Raw genomic sequence first — 22,553 nt, 5'->3', positions numbered from 1 at the left:
GCAAATTTCAGAGGGGTAACCAATATTACTCTGTTGCCACAAAAAAACACCTTGTATCTTACAATTTTACTGTAGCACAATCTTTTATGGACTACCGCCCATAAAGTGGTTTTATACCTTTAACTGTAGTACTTATGTTTTTTAAAACATTCTGTCCATGTTCAGGAATACCTTTGCCTTAGTATATCGCATTGTGACCCCTGCTGGTTCTTGGCATTCCAACCAAATTTGTCCTCGAATTGTGTCTTTAATTATCCTCTAACGTCATCCCTTACACATCCTCTCTAGAAAGCTCTCGTAAAGGAAGGAGGCGTTCCTCAAGGAAAAAGAGGGCGGGTGGATTCCTTACGCAAATACAAATATACTGTACCAAGAGAGGCGACGGTGGGGCCTTCCAAGCAAAAGAGGGGCATGACGCAGCATGCAGCGCCGGACGTGATGAAGTGAAAGTGGCGTAGCGGGCAAGTCCGAGATTGGATAAGAGAGGCGTGGCTGGTTATGCAGGTATAGGGGCGGGGCTTGGGGAGATAGAGGAAGCGGGCTTGAGAAGGTGGTAGAACGTTCCGCCGCAGGCTGCTTTGGACTCAGGTGGGTCACGTGAAGGGTCAGCCCCGGGACCTTTGTGTGAGAGTCGCGGGTCTTTATTTCTGTGCTAGGACCAAGCCCCGTGACCTGTTTGGGAAGGCCAGGGCTTATAGCACTGCAGCTTTAAAGTAATATCATAAAAAAGATGAAAAGGGCCCTCTGACCGTGTCTAGAGTATATTTCGCTCACCGCTAAGCCAACCCTCCCCTCTCCTGACATCTCTGGTATGAGGGTCGAGGTTTCCAGGTCAAAAGATACAGCTTCTCGCTCATGCTGATCTCGCCCTAGTCCCCCTCCCCTCTTAGATATTGAGTATTACTTGGGAAACGTTTTTGGTTTGTAAAAATGTTGGGGCTCGAGCTTTCTTGACAGCGGTGATCTTTGACCTGGAAACCCGGCTGCCACCCCCCGACCCTATCTATGTCTAGGGGCTTAGAAAGTGAGGGACTGCTTTGTACATGCTTCAGAGCACCTGTTTTTTATTCTTCTCAAGTGCTGTACTGAGCCTTGGCACTGACAATCGTGCTGGTCAACCCCCAGGCTGTGGCTTTATTTGTTCATTCAGTTTATATATTGTTCTTCCTACCAAAGGAGATTTGCCTTTGTCATGTTGGGTAAACTTGCCCATGCCTGGACTTTTACATTCTTCTTTTTTTGGAGGTGTGGAGAAACCATTGCTCTTGCCATACCTTTCGTTGTGCCATGGAAGCTCTGACCTATCCTAAATGTAGTGGTCCCTGGCTTCCATAGGATCATTTTGGCCCCAGCGCTTCCTTTATGTATCTGCCTTAGACCTTCCTATTCTCCTTGATTATGTTTCCTCCTCAACTGGAGTCTTGGATTTAAATTCTATTCCAAGCCAAAATCCAGCTCTTTCTCATTCCTTTTTCCTTTTATGTTCTCTCTGCGGATGACAGGCAAAGAAGGCGATGCATCTAACGTGGCTCATGAGCGCTGCCCTTGTAGGGCTGGCAACCTGTGTGCCTATTGAACGCCCCAAGGAGAAGCAAGAAGTGGAGACTCCCCCAGAGCCACCAGTAAGTGCTGTACTTCCTGTACTTTGCCCTCTGGAACGTGGGAGGCAGCCTTACATTGAGTTAGGCCCATCTAACTCAGTATTGCCACACCCCAACTGTCAGTGGTTTTCTAAGGTTTTAGACCAGAGTCTCTCCCAGCCCTACCTAGAGGTTGCTAGGGACTGAACCTGGGACCTTTTGCATGCTAAGCATGTGCTCTACCAATGAGCTATGGCCTCTTCCCACTTTGTGATAGTGGGCTTTGGACAGCTCCCTGCCTGTTAGGGAATGCAAGCTCAGGCTGGAACCTAGGGTTGCCATGCCCAGATGATGAGGTGGCACCTGTAGATTTAAGAGTTGCATGACTTCATCTGGGGTAGGATTCCTCACCACAGTGCTACAGCTGTGGAAATTCTGGTCAAAGACTTAAGTCAGCATGCCCGATCTTTTGTTCTGTAACTCCCATCGTCTGTGTTAATTTTGGACTTATTTCTTGGGTGCCGTACAAAAGGAGCAGACCCAATCGTTGTGTGAACCAAAGTTTGGTTTTAGGAAGCTGTGGTGATCCACAAGGCCTAGGCTAAAGACTGTGGGAGCTAAAAAGGTGCCAGACAGGCCTTCTTGAACACAGGGGTCATTCATTCTGCCATAAAACTCTGGGATAAGCCCTATATTTTTCTGACCGTGGGGCACCCGGATGATTGATGGCTCCAGTAATGGTGCTGAAGGGACCCTTAGAAGATTCAGCTTCTCCTCACCCCCATATTTCAAATAGACAGGAAAGGAGAGGACTTATCTCTGTGATCCATGCTTATCTCTGATCCATGCATGCCTGTGCTGGAACAACACATATTTTTTTTAATTAGAAAGGCAATATTAATCCATAAGGCTAATGGTATCTGATTGTTGTTTTATAACCTGGTCAACATTCTGTACCATGTTAGGAACAGATGAGCTGCTTATTGGCTTGCCAAAGACTGTAGAATCTTTCTTTGAAAGAAGTACTTTGAATCCTAAGAATCTTTTTTTATTTTTGGACAATGTCCTGTTGTGTAATAGTGGTGTTATTATCATCATCTTATCTCTTGGTTTGCAGAACTTAGATCTGGTAGCGGATCTCCTACCATTTTAGACTATTTACTTTTATTCCTGATTCAGCCCTTTGTAAATTCAGGAGCAGCCCGTGCTGTTCTTTGTGTGCATTGTATTTGAAGCACCACGAGCCATTACCAGAACACATTACATTGATGCATAGCTGTTTTTTACTTGACATGTTCTCTGTTCAGAGTTACTTATGTTTTTGTTTGATTAATCTAGAATGCAGTGGTGTATCGAAAAACACCACAAATATTATAAACTGTAGGAGATGAAGAGGGGTTATGAAATGAGCAATTCAGGGGTGAGGTAAATGATGTCTTCCCGTGTTATCTGGTCACTACCCAAGTATATGTAATACAGACTCAGATATGGAGGTTTATCTCTTATAATGTTCTGGTTAATCATAAGGCAAAGTAGATCACTTTTAAATCAAGATGTAGTTAAAAGTTCAAGTTAATATAGGATTCAGATGGAATTTTGGGTGCGTTAAGTGAAAATGCAAAGCTTCTCTGTTTTCTTTTGTGGTTTTATTGCTGGAAGATTACCGTTATATGGTCTTGCTGGAGGGGGGAAATCTGAAAGAGCAGGAGACCCCCAAAGAAGGCTGGGCATGCTCAGTGGGCCTACTGATTGGTGGATGGTGTGTGTGATAATGGAATGGAGTATCCTGACAGAAGGTTTGGCTAGCAGACTTGAAAACTGAAACAGGACCACTTCACACTGCAGCATTTTGTTGCAGGTCCCACTTGTTTATAGATAATGATGATGGTTAGCATATGAAGGTTGCTTATGCTGAATTGTGTGTGGTCTGAGGCAGCAGTTCTCCCAGGTCTCAGGCAGGGGCCTTTCTCATCCTTGGAGACACCATGGTCTGAATCTGATGACCTGCATGCAAAACACGTGCTTTATCCCGAACGACATCCCTTCCCCTGATGGTTGGCCTGACTCTTTGCTTTTGCTTCTGCACAGGACACAGGCCTGTATTATCACCGCTACCTCCAAGAAGTGATCAACGTATTGGAAACGGATGGACACTTCCGGGAAAAGCTCCAAGCGGCCAATGCTGAGGACATCAAGGTGAACGAGGCTACCTTTGGGGCACTGTGTGATTCAGTGTGCTTGCAACAGCAGCTTCTCCTCTTTAACCAGCATCCTGAGGGTTTCAGTTTTGTTAACAGTAAAATATGGCTTTCCTGGGAGCTGGACTTGGATTTTGTTGTGGTGATGGATGCACATAAAGCTGCGTGTGGGACCTTTTCACTTGCTGAAGTGCATTAGGCTTTCATGAGGAAGAGGACCTTTTTTGGTGGTGGCTTCCTAAGTTTGGAACACACTCCCTAGAGAGGCTCAACTGGTGCCAGCATTGCGATTCTTTTTCTTTTTTTCTTTTGTTCAAGTTAAGGATTTCTTGTTTGCCTAGGCGTTTTAAAAGGCTTACATTTGTTTCTGGTTTGCTTTATCGTTATAGCTGTTGTCATGAGTTTTTTTAGTTTTTGTCACTGTATATTTTTATCTTATTTTGTTCTACACTGTTCCAGGAATCTTATCTGGAAGAAAGGTGATTTAGAAATTAAAATAAATTGATAAATATACAAAATACTGCTAGTTTTCCACTACCGATTGGAGGGTACAAGTGTTTTATTTGTGGCTGGCTGGCTTAAAGCGAAACAGCAAGGAATGGTGTGCACTTACAATAGAGTCAATATACTGTAGTGTCTGCAGTGCTGAATTTAGACTGGGATGACCTGGCTTTAAATCCCACTGCGTACTTCGATGACTCCGGGCCAATTGCTGTCACTCAACCTACCTCATAGAATTGTGGTGAAGATGTGACAGATGTGGTATATTGGGTTCTTTGGCAAATAGGTCTGGATGAAATATAAATAAGGAAAATTTCTGCTATCTTTTGCTCTTTCAGAGTGGAAAACTCAGCAAAGAGCTGGACTTTGTCAGCCACCATGTCCGCACCAAACTTGATGAACTGAAGCGTCAGGAGGTATCCCGGCTCCGGATGCTTCTGAAGGCCAAGATGGATGCAACCATGGAACAAAGTGAGTTTGGAGAAAAATGGGTTGAGGGAAGGGCTCCTGGAGGGGTTATACGAATAGGAATAGGGGATGCTGGAAGCCAGGGGTCCTGGCTTGTGGTTTTGGGATCATCACTGTTGAATGGTACTGTCACTGACAGGGCCGGCTCCAGGAATGCCGGGGTCCTTGGGCATCAGCTTGTCCTAGGCCCCGGCATGTGTGTGTGCGGGGCCCCCCCACCTACCTGTCTGCTGTCCTTTACCATTGCCCTTAACGAAGATGGCGGCCGCGGTTTCCCTAAGGGGATGATGCCTCCGCTACCATATTTGTTGATGGCACACGTGCGTGCTACGCGCACGCATCCCTGCCATCAACGAAGATGGCGGCAGGGGCTTCAGGACCTTAGGAAAACCTCAGCCACCATCTTCGTTAAGGGCAATGGTAAAAGACAGCAGACAAGTAGGTGGGGGGACGTGGGGGGGCCATGGATCATGGAAGGAGAGTGGAGGGGCGGCTGAGGGGCCCCCTGTAGCCCCAGGGGCCGTTGGGCCAGTGCCCCACCTGGCTGCCCTTTAGAACCGGCCCTGGTCACTGATGTGAGTGGTATGTTAAATAGAGTTTGGTTTAGACTTGGATTCTAGCATAATGGGTTCAGGACCAGTTCAGCGTTTACTTCTGACAGATAACTCAGAATTGCATGTATGTATACATACTGCTGGACAGAACAGTCTGTGGTCCCTTATTACACCTGATCATGGATTAATGCTTCTTGACAGCCTGTTTCACTTATTTATTGGTTCCACTTGCAATTTGGGCTTCTTTAGATAAGACCCTAACACCTGTCTTGTGGTCCAAATTCTACTCTGGCCCTCTGCCTCTAATAGCAGCCAACCTGCCCCCCCCCCCGCCCTTGGGGTGCTCATGAGCAGGGCTTCATAGAGACAGACCCACCTTCTGTTGTCACCAGGATCTAGTAATCCAAGATACAAAGCATCTGGAAGTTCCATTTTAGTTATTGTAATAGCCATTTGCTTAAGTCAAGGAGGGGAATCTGCAGCCCTCCACGTATTCCCTAACTGCAACTCTGCTGACTGCTGGGAGGAAGGGCGGGATATAAATCAAATAATAAATAAATGAAATAAAACTCCCATCATCCCTAACTTTTGGCCATATTGGCTGGAGCTGATGGGAGTTGTAGTCCATCTGCTCCCCATCCATGACTTAGATCCATCCTCCGTAAGCTTCAGATGTGGAACTGCTTCCTTAACCTTTCCTCCAAATTGCTTTTCCCCAGATGTACAGCTCGATCACCTGGCCATGCTGAAGCAGTTCGAGCACCTAGACCCTCAAAACCAGCATACGTTTGAAGCCCGGGACTTGGAGTTGCTTATTCAAGCTGTACGTCTGATCTTTCTTGCTTGTTTCCTTTTGAAAGTCGATGAGGCTGTCTTGTCTGATTGGTGGGCGGATTCCCCTGGTGTTTGCTCATGCTTCAGATGTGCATAGAGAGACTCGGTCGCTGCAGCTGAATCACATTCCTGTGTCCCAGGAAAACCCTTCCCCTTGCCCATCCTTCTGCACAGCATACTTGTGCAGTGCAACAGAATGTGCGAAAACGTGCACATCTGCCTGATTCATGTTTGCATGAGAAAATATTCTGGGTGACAGCAGGAGTTTGGATTGCCAGCTTGTCAACCAGCCTCTGTGGCTGCTGTGCCTTTCAACAGCTATGTGATCTCTAACAATTAGCAGGTAATCACATTTCGTTCCAGTGGTGTGAGAAGCTTCACTCGCTAATTGCTGCAGATCAAGCCGCTATTAAATAGTCACTGCGACAGAGTCTGGAGCAATGGATCAACTCTGCCTATGAAACTAGATGGTCTATTTGCTAACGTTCTTGTATTCAGTGTAGTATCAACTGAGTATGTCTTTCTCCTCATGATATTCAAGTGAGGTCCCCCCCTTTCCTTATGCTCATGGGAAAACAGCCACAGAAGGAGCAATTCTTTGGAAATTGAGTTGGAGGTAATTGCATGTTGTGAGGATTCAGTTCAGCAGTCTGCTAAGATAATGATTCTCAGGCACACTTTGTTCTAGGAGGTAAGATTTTCTCTCTTGATGCTCCACAATATTCTGCCTGCTTTTCTACAAGACAAATGTGGTTTGGGCTTGTTTCCTGTAAAGAAAGACAAGGATGCTCAACACTGGTTTTGTGTGTGTGTCTCTCATGGGTATGTTTAGTAAGCACACCACATCCAAATTTTAATATGCATCCAGTTTGTTCTGCTTGCATTCTCAAGGAGGTGGGGATGGCAGGTCTGAGATCAAGTGGGGCAGGGCTGCAAGACCCAAATCCTGAGCAGCCTTTGGGGTCTGCAATCTTATGCACCTCTATTTAGGAACAAACTTGGTTGGATGGACTTTTACATAAACCTGCGCAGATTTGGGCTGCAAGGTTGCATAGAAGGTGAATATTTTTGCTACCTGCTGCTTCCTATTGTGATGAGCTGGGCTGGGTGGATTTTTTTCCTTTGCGCACAACTCTTAAAACTTTTTTATATAGCCGGAGGCACACGTACTTTGCCTGGCTTTGGTAGCCAACCAAAAACTTGCAGTCACAAAGAGGCTGCCCCGTAATCATGTCCCTGGTCCTGTGTTGCAACTCTGCATGAGGTGAGAGACTATTCCTGCCCCTCCCGCCCTTTCCTCCAGATCCATGCTTGCAACTGTGCTGGAACCGAGAGGTGCTCAGTGGGCCTCAGCAGCCCAGCACAACTGCAGGAGTGATCTCTCCTCCTTTCCAGCTTGATTTTGTGCTGGCCTGCTGAGGCGCTTGTAGCTGGGGCAGGGATCATCTTCCATCATTATACTGTGCCTCTGAGCACCTTCAAAGTTCAGAGTAACTGTACAGATAACCCTTTTTCCCCTCCCTGGAGCTTCAAGAGGTGGCCTTGTTTTGCACTGGTGAAATGCTTGCTGCTGGGAAGATAGTGAGTGGGACTGTCAGCGTCTGCATATAGCATTTTTCGAGGTTCAAAGCTGTTTACATTGCAGTCCTTGTAAGATAGAAGTACAACAGCCCTGTAGGGTAGGTCGATACCATTCATGTGCAGAAGATAGAGGGGCAGGGCCTGAGTGAGTGACCTGCCAGGTGAGTTGATGGCAGAGATGAGATTTGAACTTGGAACCTTTTGATTCATAACTTGGTTGCTTAGCCACTGTGCTCTACAGGAACTCTCTTGGAATCTGCATCTGGTGAGCATCCCTGCCTTAGTAGATCACTGATGTCTAGTGGAACAGAGCAGACACAACTATGAGCAAAAGAGTCTACAGGACTCTGGGGGAGGCGAGTAGAAACGTGTGGGATAGAGTTAGGGATAGACAGAGCAGTCTTTTTTCCAGTCCATGCCAGTTTTGCATAGCCTGTTCCATCTGGTTTCCCAGTCAATCTGCGATTTAAAGACCACACAGATTTGCATTATCTTTGAACACATTTTACCCTTTAAAATACTTGTTTTTGCATGCACATCCTAAAATCCGCATACTCGTATAGGTACTTTGAGCAAAAGAATTCAGAGGAAGGCAAAGATTAAAGGATAGCTGTGCTAGGACTGCTTTCGCACTGCACTTTATCCTGTTATTCTGACAATTTTTTACCTGGTAATTTGTGCATTATATTTGACCTTTCACATGACGTAAAAGCTAGTTCTGGAAATCTAGTGGAAGTTTAGCGCTAACTTCATGATAAATAATACCAGAAATAATCTGTTTGCAAGCCTGGGAACCTGGAAGATCGTGGGAGCTTTGTGCTAGCTGCAGCTGGCTCACGTGACAGGCATCCTGGCATGCAGTGCATTTCCGCCCTTTAGGTGCATTTCAGATTTTGGCCTAGTGAAAATTGTGCCAGTATTCTGGCATAGACATGGGTAGCAGCATTCCCTTCCTCTTTTTCCCCCACACACCCCTGTGTCCAGACACTAACTCAAGCAGTAAATTATGAGGGAACTACAGTGCGCACGTTTATAATGGATGAGGGGTGAAAACAAGTTGCCTGTTCATTGCAGCCGTGTGAAAGACAGTTATGCAAAATGCTGGTATATTGGCCAAAAAAGCCATGGTTCCTTCACACAACAGATGCTGTAGTGAGAAAGGAATTTTGGAAATCAGGACAGAAGCACTACCATTTTAATCCATTAAACTAATGCAATAAGCCCCATGTCTGAATAAATGCAGCCTAAGATTGTGTATTTCTCTGGGAATGGCAAATTGTGTGACTTAGCTTAAAAAGTGTGGACTGACTGAAATCTTGGAGCATCCTTAGTTAAAGTAGGGAATGTTTCTCCTCACTACCCTTTTGCCACTCATGACAGCATCTGTCTCTCTGTTCACCTCACAGGCAACTAAGGACCTGGAGAACTACGATGCTGCTCACCACGAGGAGTTCAAGCGTTACGAGATGATGAAGGAGCATGAGCGCCGGGAGTACTTGAAATCTCTGGATGAGGAGAAGCGTCGAGAGGAGGAGGCACATTTTGAGGAGCTCAAGAAGAAGCACAAGGAGCACCCCAAGGTCAACGTCCCGGTAAGGGAACCTCTTCCTTTCTTGGATTCTTACAGAGGACACGATGGAGATCTTTATTTTGGCTCGTCCTGATCGCCTGATGTGTAATCCCAACACAGGGCAGCCGCGATCAACTCAAGGAGGTCTGGCAGGAGACTGACGGCTTGGATCCCAATGAGTTCAACCCTAAGACTTTCTTCAAATTACACGGTGAGGGGGGTGAAGGGTGTTCTTCATTTCTGTCTTTAGTCACTTCTTTGAGAAGAGCTCTAGTTGCAAGCTTACAATAACAGATGGCTGCAATGTTTCATCAATTAATCAGGTTGATCAGAAGATTAATCAGTGGTATCTTTTTGGTTGATTTAACTCTTTTAACCGGGCAGCAGATATAAACTCTGTGTGTGTGCGTGCGTGCGTCTGTCCGTCTGTTGGAAGGGAGAACAGGCTTACTTATGCCAGAATGTCTGTGTTAACGACAACTGTTTTTGTGATTATCATTGTCAATTATGTAATTATCACTGTCTGTCTGTAGTTATCTGCATTTCATGTGTGCATTTATACACATATACCTATGCATATATACACAAACATTCCTGAGAATTGAGGATCTTGCTGCACGCTTCTGTTTTAACTGGACTACAGCTCACAAAAGTTCATGCCTGACTTTCCCAGCCTGGTGCTCTCTAAATGTTTTGAACTATAACTCCCATTGGTTGTGCTGGCTGAGGAACGATGAGAGTGTTAGTCCAAAACCTCTAGAGGGCACCACATTGGCTACCTCTAGCTTACGCTGTAATAAATGTGTTAGTCTTTTAAGATGCTATAAAATTTCTTGCTGCAAGACACTAATATGATTACCCCTCAGGAAACTGTACAGAGGCATTGATATATGATGTCACTAGATAAAAGGAATCTTTGATGATCAATCTTATGATGGTTAATGGATTTTTTAATCAGCCAATTGATTAAATCTGCATACATTTTGCATGTGAATAAAGCAATAGCCCTGAAGAAAAAAGTATTCATGTTTTTGTTTTTAAGAAGATGCGTGTTCACATATTGCAGAAGGTGCCATGTTAGAAGAGGTATTTCCAACTTGTAGTGAGAGAAGGGGATGGAATGCCTGTTCTGTTCTGTGATGATTTTTCTGAGCATTTCTGCTAGAAACAGTGACCAGATTTTTTTTTTAAATGCTGTCTACTTAGTCAGGGACACCTTTGTAATCAATCAAAAGGTTTTGCTATCCTCATAATGGACTGTACCCTGCAGCTCTTATGTTTATATATCTCAGCTTTGTCCATCCCCACTATGAGGGTTCAGAAAGAGCAAATATAATTTTAAAATTTCATATTGAAGACTCGTAAGAGGGACATATGTCCCCATATGCTAGTCTGATAGCTAAAAACTGAACTTTCCTCTAACTCTCAGATCCCTTCAATAACAATACCCATTTATGTAACAGTCAGTGTGCTTTGAATACATTAACTCATCTTTACAACATTCCTGCAAGGTTAGTAATTGTGACATAAGACGGGGTCTCTCAAAAAGATCTTGTCCCTCTCTTTCACCACACAAGAATTAAATTATAGGGTGTCTATGGGATGAAGCCTACCCCTAACCTTCCCAACAAATATAAAGCTGGCGTCCCCTACTGAATTAGCAGAACAGAAGGAATCTGTAAGTATCTTGTGGGGTAGATCTCACTGGGGTACTGATTTACCACTCTGCCAGCTCCTAATGTTTGCCTGCCTAACTCCCTATAGGGTTGACAATCATATCTGTCCATTAGTTTAGCTGAAAAACTCAAGGCAATGGATGTGAGAGGAGGCATATTAGTTTAGAATCTACCCAGATCAGAGCACATTAGATTATGTCAACCACACAAGAATGTATTGTTTATTTGTAACATGAAGCAACAATCAGTTAAAATACACAAATAAAATGTTTCTAGTTCCTAAGACATCTCAACCCCTAAACATGCTTTAGCTGGTAAAATAGGCAAGTGCTTTTTTTTTTTTTTAACAGGCTATATAAGATTCATTGCCTGTGCAGTTGGCAATCTCTATTTCAGCATATTGGGTAGGGTTGAAAGACAGTTTAGACGCTGATTGCAACATGCTGCCACGACAGGAAGGAAGAAACTTCGGGAGCACAAAAGATAAAACCTTTTATGTGTGTTCTAAAAGGTAACCACTTGCTTCCCAGCTCTCTGTGATTGTAATGTTTAATTACTTTTATATCCCACCTTTCCTCCAAGGAGTTCAAGGTGACATGCAGAGTTCTCTTCCTGCCCCTCTTTTATTCCCACAACAATCCTGTGAGGTAGATTAGGCTGAGAGTTAGAAACTGGCTCAAGGCAATCCATTGAGCTTCATGGTTGAGTTGAGGGTTTGAACCGGGGCCTTTCCAGCCCTATGTCTGACATTCTAACCACTATACCACACTGGCCTGGTTCACATGTCATGATAAACCACAGTTTGTCTCAAGCTATGTTTTAATCATGAATGTTCTCCCCCCACCATCCCCACGCAGCTTCTTCCTCCTCTCCCCACCCTTCCTAGTGTGGCTGAAACAAACCTAATTATTATTTAAATGTATTTGATTTCTTACCCTTCACCATAAGGCCCCAGGGCAGATTACAGCAATGTAGAACTACATTACAATCAGTAAAAACAATTTCAAAAGAATAGGGCTGGGTTATAATCGTGGCTTGACATGATGTCCAAACGTGGACTGTGGTTTGTTTGTTTCAAATGAACCATTAGTAAGCCAAATAGCCCAAGGTTGGTTCTTGGTTTATTTCTGGCTCACTGCTCATGGTTTGTTTGCTTCAAACAAACCATGGTCCAGGTTTGGGTGACATAACGAGTCATAGGGTGTGTATGTGTAAGCACACATTTATGATTGAACCATGATTTAAGACAAACTGTGGCTTACCATGACATGCAAACCAGGCCACTGGCTCTTCCATATTGTGTTTTTGGGGACTGGGGCTGAGAGATAGACTTAAACTCAACCTTCCCTTATTTCTTACCTTTTCCAGACACAAATAGTGATGGAGTTCTAGATGAGCAGGAGTTAGAGGCTCTCTTCACCAAGGAGGTAAGTTCTCTGCCTGATTCTCATTAATAAACCTGTACCCAGGCTATGCCATTTCAGACTACAGATGGGAAGGGGCTCGCATGCATCAATGCTCTTCCATACAAAAAACATAAACTCATTGCATGTAGAAAACTAGCATGTTGGTCGGATGTCTAGACTAGAACCTGTCTCCCTGACACTTTGTTTTCTGTTTACAAGGAGGCTTTCCCTGTATAGAGGAGTGTTCAAGCATATGAGCATGCCCCTGCAGTGTACTGCGGCACTGCCCTGAAACAGGTTTATCACCTCATAAAAACTAGGCCCTTCACATAGTGAACAAGTTCATTTAGTAAACAACGCAAGCAAGGGATGGCACAGAGTCCAAGGTGCATCATTTGAGGCCATGCTCAAGTAGGCAGTAGTTCTCCATGCTTTCCAGCTGCGATGCGAGGTCATGGTGTCGCTGCAGTGTGGGCAGGGGCTTTCTGTGTCACAGCTTTGGTACAGGCCTGGCTACAATGTCTGAAAGTCTTGCCTGTTCTGTGACAATGTCATTGTGGGCAGGGCTTTGTAGAAGCATGAGGTGGTGGGTGAGTGGAAGGCTTAGTGGGTTTCTTCAGAGCTCATTGCTAGTGGAAGACGAGTTTAGATGGAGCAGAACATCTTGTGTCTACCAAGGACAGGGTGCAAACACAGGGCCTTCCACAAAGCAAACATTCATTCCTGGCCTGAGGAAAGTTAACTCCACCAAGAAAGTAGTGGTTCCCGGCTTGAGGCAAGATAGCTCTGTTTAGGGCAGGGATGGGGAACCTGTGGCCCTCCAGGTGTTGGTGGACTAGGAACATAGGATGCTGCTTTATATCCAGTCAGACTATTGGTCCATCCAGCTCAGCATTGCCTACACTGACTGGCAGTAGCTCTCCATGGTTTCAAGCAAGGGGCTCTTGTTCAACCCTTCCTGGAGATGCCAGGGACTGAACCCAGGAACTTTTACATGCAAAGGAAGTGCTCTACCACTGAGCTATGGCCCAGTTGTCAAGGAATGATCTCCCCCATCATCCCCTGACCGTTGGCTGTGGTGACTGAGACTGATCAGAGTCTCACAATATGTGGAAGGCCGCAGGTTCCCCATCTGGTTTGGGTGATGTGGGTTGGCTTATAGTGCCTGTGGACAGCCTTGGGAAGCAGCCTTCCCCTCTGGGGAACGCCTTTAGCACAGTGGTGAAGCACACGCTTTCCATGCAAAAGAGGTTGAGTTTGTGGGATCTTCAGGTAGGGCTGGGTAGACCCCCTGCCTGAAACCCCAGAGAGCCATTGACCGGCCAGTTCAGACACTCTTGAGCAAGATGGGCTGATGGTCAGACTGGGTATGAGGCAGCTTCCTGTATGACTGAGATTCAGGGCCTTCTGACTTTTTTGTGGGGGAGGGAGTTCCTGTAGAGTACAGAAGGGAGTTGAGCAACAATAGTGTCTCTGGCTTTGATCCTGCCCTTCTTCCCCACATTGCAGCTGGAGAAAGTCTACGACCCCCGTAACGAAGAGGATGACATGTTAGAAATGGAAGAGGAGCGGCTGCGCATGCGGGAACATGTCATGAAAAATGTAAGCATGTAGGGAGTGGGATGTGTGTGATTATGGCATCCCCCCCAATGACTGGAGCAGACATGGACACGAAGGTCCAGATATGGGACAAGGTTATATACTTACTGCATTTATATCCCACCTTTTTTCGAGGTGGTGTGCACACTTTCCCTATTTATTTTATCCTCACAACAACCCTGTTGGGTGGGTTAGGCTGTGAGACAGTGACTGGCCCAAGGTCACCCAATGAGCTTCATCATGGCCAAGTGAGGATTTGAATCCTGGTCTCCCAAGTCCCAATCCGCCACTCTAACCACTACATCGCACTGGCTCTCTGGCTTGTTTTTGAAGGGTGATGGTGGTAAAATGATCCAGAGAGCTGGCATCGTAGCTAATAGAGTGAGCTCCTGAGTTCAGATCTCTTACAGCCTGAATTTGCTGTGGGAGAGCTTAATGCCACTTTTTCTTAATCTGTTACCCTCCAGATTTTTTTGATTCCCAACTCCCATCAGCTTCAGCAAGCACGGTCAGTGGTCAGGGATGATGGGAGTTATAGTCCAGCAATATCAGGAGGGCACCAAGTGGGAGAATACTGGCTTAATGTCTCTCAGCCAGCCCCATTGTCTACAGTATCCATGCTGGCCCTACCTCACAGGGCTGTTGTCAGGATTATTGAGATAAATGATATTGCCTTCACATATGTTATTATTGTTCATTTACAATGCTTATCTGGGACATCAAAGGAGGCTCATCTTAGTAAAAAGATTTGCAAAAAATCCCAAAATTGGTGGGTGAGGGTGAGTAATGAAAGAGGGTAGAACAAGGATGGGGACTACAACTCCAGTCATCCCTGACTGTTGACGTTGCTGGCTGGGGCCAATGGGAGTTAGAGTCCAGCAACCTCTAGTGGGTATCAGGCTGGGCTGGAATAACATGGAATGAAGGGAGGAAACGGCGTCACTTATCTCCGCTGATGTACAGCAGGCACAGAATCCATCAGCAGCCAATAACTAGAGCAGCGTGCAACTGGGGCAGAGCGCAGAAGGGAGGATGGAGCTGCATCCTTCCTCCCCATTTAATTGCTTTCCATGATCAATGTGCTTTCAGTTGGCTGTGGTAGAAAGGGCCAGGCCATATTTTCTTTCCTCTGTGAGGCTAGAGAGAGCGAGAGAGACTTCAGGAAATAAGTGGGTGGCAGAGCCTCTGTATTTTCTGGCTGTTCCGGGAAACTTTGTTCAGTTCCCCTTCTCTCTCCCCGCCCTCCTACACAGAACACACAACCTCTTGGCTTGTGATACCTCTCCACAAATCGTTCATGTTAGCTGATGCCATCCAGGCCTTGTTACCTTTCAGATTAGATTACCGGAGCTGTCTCCAACCTGGGGCCCTCCTCCATCTGAGGTCTTAAGGTTGGGGGAAGCTTGGTTTTTGCAGTGTGCTTTACCTTGACATAATTGGCTCATTGTTGTGGCTGCATTCCAGGTTTTCCCACCATCTGAAGTGAGGTGGGTCATTAATTAGCACACCCATCACCAACCTGGTGCCCTCCAGATGTGCTGGCTGGGGTGATGGGAGTTGTAGTCCTAAACATCTGAAGGGCACCGGGTTGGTGATAGCTGCTGTACTTAATGACCCACATCAGAAAGTGGGAAAACCTGGAGTTGGGCTGCAACAATGAGACAATTATGTCATATGTAATTCCCTCCCCTGGGAGGTTTGTATGGATCCTTCCCTCCTTCCAAGGGCAGGTCAAAGCCTTCCTTTTTAGAAAAGGCCAGTTTGGGGCAGGGTGGTTTGTTTGTGTTATGGATTAGGCATTGTGCATTTGCTCTTCGTTTTTATAGATTTTATTGCCCTGTTAGTAGTGGTTTGTTTAATGGTAATTCTGTGCTGATTTAAATTAGGGCCTGTTGTACCATTAGGTTTTTATTGTACTTTTTGTTGTGGGTGCAAAAATACAGTGTATAGTATATAATTAATATACTTTGAAAGCTGTTTCATAACTATAAGAGCTAGAAACTTGCTCAATTTTTATTTTTTAAGAAATTGAAAGCTAGGATGTTGGATTTTGCCGCCAATATGAATGTGCTCTGCCATTGCATACCAATCCAAAGTCAATAGAGAAGGTGGAGGATCCATAATTCATTTGCTCCAGATTTCTCAAGTGCCAACAGACATGGCAGGGAAAATGTCAGAAAGGGAGAAAGGGATTAAAATGGCAAGAGGTCTATTGAAGGATTAAAGGATTGGGAAGATTTCTATGGTCAATTCACAGCTTCTTATCTTCCTGCAGGTTGATCTGAACAAGGACCGTCTGGTGACCCTGGATGAGTTCCTCAAATCCACGCAGAAGAAAGAATTTAATGAAGTGAATGGATGGGAGGTACGTGAGGGGAAACTGGCAGACGAAGCAAGATTCTGGATGGCACAAGGGTCAGGAAAGCACGTCGCTAGGAGCAGATAGTAGACCAAGAAGTGGGGAGCCTCAGGCACCAAAGACAATCCTTCACATCTCTCTGTCTGGCCCCTGCGACTCTACCAGCCCCATGCCTCACTAGGCCTGCTCCACACCTTCCTCCCAGTGTTTTCCCTAGCTAGACTTTGCCCTTGAGCTGTGATTATGCCTGTTGCTTGTCTGAAGATATATACAGTCTGTGTATGTTTGTGTATAATTGGAATGTAGCCTACTGCACAAAGGTAGGAGATACCTGCATAGTCCCTCCGGCCACACTTCCTACTGACATGATGTAAGGTTGCCCATGTGGCTGAATAAGGTCTCTTCCCCCATCCCTGCGGGCCAGTAGCAGACCAGTCCAACACTCCCTCTGAATTAGATTGCTGCCTGTGGCTGAGTCATGAGAGATTTTCCAAGTCATTGCTTGCTGCACGGGCTGGAGCATGCATGCAACGTTTCTAAAAGCAAACCGTTTTTCTCTGCTTCAGGCAAGCTAATACTGTTGAGCCAAGAGGCTTGGCTTAAATTGTACGTAATTGTTTATTAAGATACCTATTCGCTCTGATGTGATGCCTTCACTATACTTTGGGAATTTTGACTAAGGTTGCAGTGCAATACATGTCAGAAGTAAGCTCCATTGGGTTCCATGGGACTTACTTCCAGGTAAGTGTGTATTGGATTGCAGCCTTAGCGAGACACCTCTGAGTCAAGAAAATAACTTTTTGGGTGTATCTGATAGGAGACTAAAACAGCTGACTTTTACGTGACTGTCTTCAGTGACCCTGTGCTTTCTCAACCTCCAGGCTCTTTCTGTCTGTCTCTTAGAGGCCCTGGCCTCAACCAGAACCCAGGCATTTAGTGTTGCTGATCCCATGCAGTGGAACTCGCTTTTGGCTTTCAGGCATATCTCCCTCCCCCTCTCCCCCCCCCCCTCTCTCTATGCTGACAGGCTAATACAGTTGTTTTCAAAATGTTCTTGAGCAGCCAGTCATTATTATGATTGTTCTGTGCTGCTTTTAAAGGTTTTTTTCTTCTTCTTTTGCTGTATACCCACCTGATGTTTTGTGAGGGGGCGGTATAGAAATATTTTTATAAATAAAACATAGCCACTTACAAAGCCGGCACTGAGGGATGTTCCAACTGGAATCCCATTACAATCTTAAGCCTACACTTCATCAGACACATCGTCTCTCGGTCTTTCAGGAAGTGTAACTCTTTCTATTTAGAACTCTTTAACAAGTGGAACCTCCAACAAAATATTGCAGCGTGGAGTACTTTTTATTCAGAATTCCAGCCATTCAGTTCCATTTTCCATTCGTCCTCCTCATTTTTTCTCCCCCCCCCCCAACATTCTGGTCAGGATTCTGTAGCTGCTGAGTACAGTCAGCCATCACTGGGATGTTTCTTCATGATTTTTTTTTTTGTATTTCTTGGAAGCCTCACGGTTCCTCCAAGCCTGCAAACACCTCCCTCTGTGTAGGTGGAGCCCTTTTGGCTATGTAAGTAACAGCACACTCTCTCTGAAGACTAGAATGCCTTCCAGATGCTCTTGGACTACAGCTCCCATAATCCCTGACCTTTGGCCATGTTTGCGGAGGCTGATAGTAATTGAAGTTCAACAGTATCTGGAGGGCCACAGGTTCCCCACCCCGGTATATACGATAGTCCTTATACACATAGTACATAACCTTGTTTATGTGTAATGAGTTCTTACCCATCACCTTGTGTGCCACCAATGTGGCTGTTTCCAATGCTTACCCCTTAATTTAATTTTGCTGTTTTTGTTATTGGGAGAGCAAAGATCTTCCCAGCCTTTCATTTTTTGCAGTAACAACCTTTTAAGAACTAACTGTACACTCAGTGGGAGCTTGCTCCAAGCCTTGGGAACATAAGCCTCAGTATCTTGTAAAAAGGTAAAGGTGTCCCCGCACTTATAGTGCGAGTCATTTCCGACTCTTAGGGTGACGTCTTGCGACGTTTACTAGGCAGACCGTATATATGGGGTGGGATTGCCAGTTCCTTCCCTGGCCTTTCTTTACCCCCCAGCATATGCCAGGTACTCATTTTACCAACCACGGATGGATGGAAGGCTGAGTGGACCTCCACCCCTTTTACCAGAGATTTGACTTCCTCCTTCCATTGGAATCGAACTCCGGCCGTGAGTTACCGCCGCTTACCACTCTGCACCACGGAGGGTCCTAGTATCTTGTAAGATGAGTTTAAAATCTACAGTGAGGGTCATGATCCTATTACAATCTCCACCACCACCTTTGAAGTTCTTGTACACTGAACAAGCCCATATCAGAGACATAAAAGAGCTCCAGTAGCTAAAACAGGTTCAGTAACCTTGCACCTGTCAAGCCATTCCATTTCTCACTTCTTCCCCCATCCAGACTGTAGAAGAACTACAGATCTACTCAGAAGCAGAGCTCCAGCGCTTTGAGGCAGAGCTGGCGGCCCAGCAGGAGGAGTTAGGCCGGCAAGCAGAGCAGCTCCGCCAGCAGCATCAAGAACTTCAACAGCGGCAGGTGGAGCTCAATGCTCAAAAGAAGGAATTTCAGCAGGTATGAAGCATCAGATGGGGCAGTTTGTAGCTGGGTGGCATAGCAGTCAAAGGTGGGGAAGCCCCTGCTGGTGGCCAGATTAACCGAGTGAGGGAAAGGACTTTGATGTAGTGCAAAGTGTGCAGTTCCAGCTATATCCTCTGCAAGAAGATGGGAGAAATTCTTGGCAGGAAAGGTCCATACATGCATACAATTTTCAGGATGCAATTGCATTTTGAAGTTTTGAGGCTTTGAATAGCTGTAAGTAGGGCTTGCAGTTTGCCTGTGCATTAATGCAAATATGAATTTGCTAAAGTAAACTGAATTATTTCCCCAAATTGGATAAAGGGTGTTGAAGAGCTTCCTTTTTTTCCCTTTTTTTTTACAAAGTTTGTAAAAAAAAAAGGGGGGGGGAGGGGAGAAAATGGTAGGTGAAACTTGAACAGAGTTGCTAAGAATTAAAATATGCCTCTATTTCCATGAGAAATAGCTGCATATGATGGGGGTGGTGGTCCTGGCCCAGCCACTACTAGAATTCAGACCCCAATAGGTTTCTTGAGACAATGGAAAGCTAATCCCCATGTGCTGGTGAAGCTCAGACCGGTTCCATTATGATCTCTTTATAGGCAATCCCTTCCTTTAAGTCTTCTCACCAAGTTTAACATGCCCATTGCCTGGTGGAGTCTTGCTATCTGGTTCTTTTTTGTTAGCTCCAATATACAGCCAGAGGGTGGGATGCATAAATGACAATGAGAAAATTCTAAGTGGGTGGTGTAGAATGCCCATTGCCTAATGTCAGATCGTGGCTGGTTCAGACCAGGTGGATAGTCAGAGGGTAGAACTGGCTGTATGTGTATGTATACCTGCTCAGTTTCTCATTCCTTACAGGTTGTGCTCCAAATGGAACAGAGAAAAGCCCAACAGCAGCCTGAGCAGCCACCCCAAGTCGGACCTGGGGGTGAGCTGAGATTTCAAGCCCAACCACCTCATGCAGCCCCAGGAGGTAAGAGCCAGATCTCCTGGGTTCTCTGGGAGGATAATGGCATCTAGTCTGTTCTGAGGGAGAAGTGGTTGGCATTTGGGATTTCTTGAAAGGGCCTATCAGTGCATTTTTAGCTGCCTCTTAAAGTGTAGTTTTTATCTGTCCAAACATAGGAAGTTGTGTGGTGTAGTGGTTAAGTGTTGGACTAAGACCTGGGAGACCAGGGTTCAAAGCCACATAGCTCACTGGGTGACCTTGGGTCATTCACTATCGCTTGGCCGAACCTACCACACAGGGTGGTTGTGAGGATGAAATGCGGAGGGGGAGAGCCATGTATGCCATTGTGAGTTCCTTGGGGAAAAGGTGGGATATAAGTGAAATAAAACTAATACAAAGCCAGACCACTGGTTGACCTAGCTCAATACAGTTGACACTGACTGGCAGCAGCTCTCCAAAGATTCAGATGGAAGACAGTCCCAGCCCAGCGTGCAAATGCTGGGACCTTCTGCATGCAAGGCAGATGCTCTGTTACTGAGCTTTGGCTCTTCCCCGTTAGCAGGAAAGCTGTGGGAGGTTTGCTGGTTTGGTCCTGTTCAGCAATGGCAGTCTGGATGCCTTTCCTACTCAGATGCCACCCACCTCCAGCCTTCTCCCCAACTTTGATGCAGGGGAGGGGGCAAAGGTGTCCCCACATAACTGCCAGGATGATCCCCTACTGCAGTTTCAAATTTGGGAGGAAGGCTGGTTGCTTCATCATGCTGTCCAGAGGGTGGCATCATGGCAAGTGCAATTGTCTAAACCTGTGTATTGGGCGTATGTGGTGGGGCAAGCGAAAGTAGGGGCAGGATTCCTGGGCTTTTAGGAGGCAAGTGATGCCAGGCAAGTGAAGCCCTATTGATGCCACCACAGCAGCTTGACACTCCTTTTTCCCCAGACCAGGCACCTCCTCCACCTGACTCTCATCCTGGAGCCCCCGCAGTGCTGGAACATGATCCCCAGCAGAAACAAGTGGAACCTCTCCAGAACCAGCACTATCCTGCAGATCCAGAACACTGATGGGTTGGGGTTTGGTTGGGTGGGTTAAGGGTTACATTTTCATCTTCTCTCTCCCCTGCCCCCAGTACTTGGGGCACCTGAATCCAAGCTTTCCCCAGGATTGTGGGCAAAGGGGGCAGGCAGGAAAATTTCTTCTATTGCAGAGAACAGTAGGAGGAGTCTTAATGGAAGTCCCACCCCTAAACCTCTCTCTACCCATTCCTCTTCCAGTTGTGAGAGAGAAAAGAATTATGGGAGATGTGTATTTTAAAAAACAAAACAAAACCCTGCTCTTTTTTATTGATCAGGGTTCTCTGCTTCTCTCCAGCCCAAATGAGCCTCTGAGAGAGCCCTTAGGGGCTCTAAGGAGGGAGGGAGATGGAGGTGTGTTTGCCATTTAAGAAGAACAGAGGGAGGGAGAAGAAATGAAGCGAGAGATGAGCACCATACCCACATTGGTTGTCTGTGGTAATTCTTTCTTAGGCTCCTGGATGCATATGAGAAAATAAACAGGGTCTCCCACTAACTTCAGTATTGTACTCTCTGCCCCCGTTCCAAAACGTTGTTCCTTTATAATGGGATTGCAGTATTGCACCTTTTTTAAAAATAATTTGGGTCCTTCTATTTAATAAAGCTGTTGAACACCTTGGTGGCCTTTCTGTGTGGCTTTCTTTTGGATTCTCTCACTTCCTTCTGCAGCGGCTCCTCTTCCAGTTCATGTTTTCTGGGAAGTAGGTCCCAGTTTGTTCAGTGAAAAGGAGGTTTTTAATTTCTCCCAACAGGTGAGAGAGCGGTGACCAAACAGGACGTGAGAGGCTAGAATCTGTTTAGAATGACTTACTGTAAATACATCAACAGAAGAACAGTGAACGCATTCCAGTTTACAAAACATAGGAGCATCATAATACCAAACAGAAATCAGCATCACATTATACATGAATGGATCTTGGGGAAAGGGAGAAATAAGGAACTAAGTATGCAACTAATGATTACATAGAAAACAAAATAGAATATGAACATGCAACAATGTTTAAAGTTTACTCAGAAGAACAGGACACAAGACTAAAATTATGTACTACTTCATGGCGGAAGACAGACCTTCAATATAACAATATTTATAGTGTGGACACTTTAGAACAGGTGTGGCTAGCTTCTCTGAGGCCCTGCATACACCCTCGGCTGACCCTTTGGGGGGCCATGTGCCAGCAGTGGGTCTGGCCACCCCCATATTCTTGCATGCACACAGAGCTCCCTGTGATGATCCCACCTTTGGCTCCATCTGTCAGGTTCCCACCTGCTTGTGGCTACCGCCTTTCACTAGGCACCACTTCAGGACACCACTAGTCAGGATCGTCATTTTTATTTTTTCTCCGCTCTAGCTCAGATCTCTCAAGATCCCACTGCTAGGCAGCACCAGCTGCCACTCCCTGTAAACAGTACTGCTAGAGACTTCGCCTTAGTCTCCCTATGGCTTGTTACTTTGTGTCTGAGTGCCCTTGCTGTCCACAATCCCTCCGTATCTTTGTCTATAAAGCATACAATCCTGGGTTGCTCTGGATACTTGATGATGTTACACTATCTTCCTTCAC

The 22,553-nt window shown here is 45.7% G+C and overlaps 2 protein-coding genes across 11 annotated transcripts in view; one reads left to right on the top strand and one right to left on the bottom strand.

Moving 5' to 3' along the window:
- TULP2 (TUB like protein 2) overlaps positions 1-518 on the bottom strand; it is a 38,751-nt gene extending 38,233 nt beyond the window's left edge. For 3 of the 8 annotated variants that reach the window (XM_061592165.1, XM_061592164.1, XM_061592167.1), the window contains exon 1: positions 118-515. The gene's annotated coding sequence lies outside the window, so the exon portion shown is untranslated. Of the gene's footprint in view, positions 1-117 lie in introns of all 8 variants that reach the window. The other 5 variants (XM_061592166.1, XM_061592169.1, XM_061592172.1 and 2 more) reach the window with 4 other exon arrangements.
- On the top strand, positions 372-21,613 carry NUCB1 (nucleobindin 1). 3 transcript variants are annotated; one of them, XM_061592176.1, is made up of 13 exons: positions 372-461; positions 1,503-1,622; positions 3,669-3,776; positions 4,618-4,750; positions 6,021-6,124; positions 9,123-9,308; positions 9,407-9,497; positions 12,331-12,389; positions 13,878-13,970; positions 16,243-16,332; positions 18,798-18,968; positions 19,836-19,950; positions 20,864-21,613. In XM_061592176.1, exons 2-13 carry the CDS (start codon positions 1,515-1,517, stop codon positions 20,983-20,985), a joined length of 1,380 nt encoding a protein of 459 aa, XP_061448160.1. In that variant the 5' UTR covers positions 372-461; positions 1,503-1,514; the 3' UTR covers positions 20,986-21,613. The 3 variants fall into 3 exon arrangements, with proteins under 3 accessions (XP_061448160.1, XP_061448158.1, XP_061448159.1); XM_061592174.1 differs by having other exon boundaries at positions 405-504; XM_061592175.1 differs by lacking the exon at positions 372-461 and adding an exon at positions 501-588.
- The last annotated feature ends 940 nt before the right edge of the window (positions 21,614-22,553 follow it).

This window comes from Rhineura floridana, chromosome 11, assembly GCF_030035675.1.
Source record: "Rhineura floridana isolate rRhiFlo1 chromosome 11, rRhiFlo1.hap2, whole genome shotgun sequence".
In the NCBI taxonomy this organism is placed as follows: Eukaryota; Metazoa; Chordata; class Lepidosauria; order Squamata; family Rhineuridae; genus Rhineura; species Rhineura floridana.
This window is presented reverse-complemented; position numbering and strand designations above follow the sequence as displayed.

Coding starts and splice junctions, on each gene's coding strand:
- NUCB1 (XM_061592174.1), top strand. Junction 4,751..6,020: donor GGATGCAACCATGGAACAAA/GTGAGTTTGGAG, acceptor GCTTTTCCCCAG/ATGTACAGCTCGATCACCTG. Junction 9,498..12,330: donor GACTTTCTTCAAATTACACG/GTGAGGGGGGTG, acceptor TACCTTTTCCAG/ACACAAATAGTGATGGAGTT.